This window comes from Gekko japonicus, unplaced genomic scaffold (genome assembly GCF_001447785.1).
Source record: "Gekko japonicus isolate JY-2015 unplaced genomic scaffold, Gekko_japonicus_V1.1 scaffold1786, whole genome shotgun sequence".
NCBI classification, from domain to species: Eukaryota; Metazoa; Chordata; class Lepidosauria; order Squamata; family Gekkonidae; genus Gekko; species Gekko japonicus.
The window spans coordinates 33,409-36,254 of NW_015163656.1; the positions used below are offsets into that span (position 1 = coordinate 33,409).

Here is a 2,846-nt window from a genome sequence, read left to right on the forward strand (position 1 = left end):
TCAGGTGGTGAAGGGTGGGGTATAAATCTAATCTCCTCCTCCTCTTCTTTTTCTTCTTCGTCATCTGTTCCAGCAGCTTTCGTCATTGGATTGGGCATCTAAACTAGCCTAAGCAAAGTTTGAAGAGAGTCAGTGTGCTGTGTAATGTCATTGCGTTGAACTAGAATGTGTCATGCTCAGATCCCTATTCAGACATGATGTTTATTAGGTGACCTTGCAGTTAATGCTGTCAGCCCAGTATACCTTACATTGTGAAAGGATACAGTGGAGCACGGGGAGACTGACTATGCTGCCCAAAGCTCTTGGGAGTAAGGTCAAGATTAAAAAAATACTAAATAGCAGCAAGGTCTCTGCCAGTCTTTCATTCCTGTTGTAGCCTGTTGCACCCCCTGAAAAAGATACGCTGCATTTATAGGGGCTGTAATGTGGAAAGGCAGGAAGGTTGAGTCCCCTGTACTTTATCCCATACCATTCCCAAGGTCCTTATGGACCCCAGAAATGGCTTTTCCAGAGCACACAGGGCAGCAGTAGGAAAGTGAAGAGAATCTGCAGTGATCCCTTTTGGAATGCCTGTAAAATGTAAGGGAGAAAGCGGTTATAAATTATAGACTTATTTGCCTGTTATGGAAAGAGGATAAACTAAATGAGGAGTGTAGGTGTACTATGTACTGTGGCATGGGTCCTATCTAACGCAGTGCAGCACTCATGGGAGTAAATTTTCCTTCCTGCCTCCTCACACCTGCTGTGCCCCAGGGGGTTGATGGACCCCCGGAATAGAACCACGGGCAAAATACTCTGCAGTGGAAAGGAAAAAAATCAAAAATTGTCCCCCTACTGGTCCAAGTAGGTTAGGATTCATATTTATATAGTTAATCTTTTTATTTTTTGGAGTATTTTTGGAAAAGGCATTTTATAAATTCAACAAAAAAAAGTTTTTCATGGGTTGTGGACCAAAGTGTGATGGTCTTGTGATTAAGTTCTGTAAGAGCTCTTAAGTCCAAACTTTTGACATTCTGTTTTTGTTGATGTTTACAGATGTGATACAACGGAGAAGCTAAGAAATTCTTTGGATTACTTGAGATCTTTATTAAATGAGCCTACTAACTTTAAACTTATATACAGATATGCATTTGATTTTGCACGTGTGAGTATCTAAATGTCGTTTTTACTGGATTTTTTTTAAAAAATAGCTCCCCATGGGATTGTTTTTAGGGGGAGGAGTTTGTACACTTGAGTTAATAATTCCCAGTAAATATATCGAGTTTACATCATGAAGATAGTTTCAGAGGATAGCCGTGTTAGTCTGCAGTAGAACAGCTAGATTTGAGTCCAGTGGCATCTTAGAGACCAACAAGATTTTCGGGGTAGAAGCTTTAGAGAGTCTTTTGGGTCCCTAAGATGCTACTGGACTCAAATCTGGGTTTACTTCACTTTGCTAGATGGTCTGTTTTTTTAGTTTTAATCCAGTCATGCATGTTTATTTGTCCAGTCATTTAAATAGAATGCTTGCAAGTCAGTATAGTTATAATTCTGTGTTAAGTTTTGGAGACTCCATACTTGCGTCCTATCCACACTTGCTTTTAGAAGTCTTGTTGTGAAAACCCGGAGTTTAAGATTGCCATGGGTGGCCTGCTTCTATTTCTGTCTCACACGCCCCTTCATTTTCTTTAAGACAGTCCAAGCTGCTAAGAATTGCTTCTGAAGATCTCCCCCCAGTCATATTGAGCATCCATTTAACAGTCAGATAATGACAACTCTGTAGATACCCAATTCTCCCATGCCCACTGATACAGGGAGGAAAAGGTGTTCCAAATGTTACACTTTCAGGACATTTGTAACAACAATGCTTTCTACCGGGAGAGCAAGTCCTGTGGCCATCTAAAGAAACTCCTAGCTTTTCAGGAGAAAAGGAACAAGAATATTTTATTTGGAAGTATCTCATGGTGGACGGAGCAATGAAGCAATATGAGGGGTGGACATTTGCTTATTAATCTAGTTATGTGGGCTTTGAAGTTGGCATGAAGATTGTCAGAGGCTTCCAGTCTGTTCCCAAGGGCGAAATAATATTGAATCTGCATCCCCAAACAGTTAGGTTTCACTATGTATTTTAGTAAAAAGCAAAAGAATCGCTCAATTCATTCATCAGTTAACAAGGAATAAACTGTCTTGGCTCCTAGATCAAATGAGGAACATTGTAGTTAATCTTAGCTCTTTTCTTCTCTTTGACAGGAAAAGGATCAGCGAAGCCTAGATATGAATACTGCCAAGTGTATGTTAGGACTTCTGTTAGGAAAAACGTGGCCCCTGTTTCCAGTATTTCATCAATTCCTAGAGGTACAAGTAGAAAAATCTTTTCGTGTCTTACACTTGAAAAATACAATATCAAAAAGTTGGGCTTGAGCGGTGCATTCATTCTGGAAGGCTATGGTTATTTGAAGTTAATTTGAAATTAATTACATGTAAGTAAAGCAGGTGACTATTAAAGATGCCAAGTTACACATGTACGTGACATCATTGCTTAATTTCTGATACAGGCAATGACTAATTGGTGGTGAGCTCGGCAAATGACATTAGGTGTCCAACTGTCTCAGTTTCCATTCCCCATCTGTCACAGAGTTTTGCTGGCCGAGATAATGTACGTGAAGTGCTTTGTACACTTACAGTGCCATGCTAAGCAGAGTGATGCCTGTCTTTGACCATTGCAGTCAACAGGCTTAGAACAGTGTAACACTACTTAAGATGTCACACTTAATATATAGTGTTTTCCTGTGTATGATTAGAATTGTCCAGGATGTTTTGGAAATTATTTCTCACACCTGCTGGTAGTCAGAAGTGAAAACAGTTTA

General features: G+C 39.8%; 1 protein-coding gene across 1 annotated transcript in view; it reads left to right on the forward strand.

Moving 5' to 3' along the window:
* Positions 1 to 2,846, forward strand: part of DCUN1D4 (defective in cullin neddylation 1 domain containing 4) — an 8,526-nt gene that overhangs the window by 2,849 nt on the left and 2,831 nt on the right. The window contains exons 4-5 of the mRNA XM_015407709.1: positions 1,036 to 1,144; positions 2,230 to 2,334. Of these exons, the coding sequence (XP_015263195.1) occupies positions 1,036 to 1,144; positions 2,230 to 2,334 (214 nt within the window). The remainder of the gene's footprint in view (positions 1 to 1,035; positions 1,145 to 2,229; positions 2,335 to 2,846) is intronic.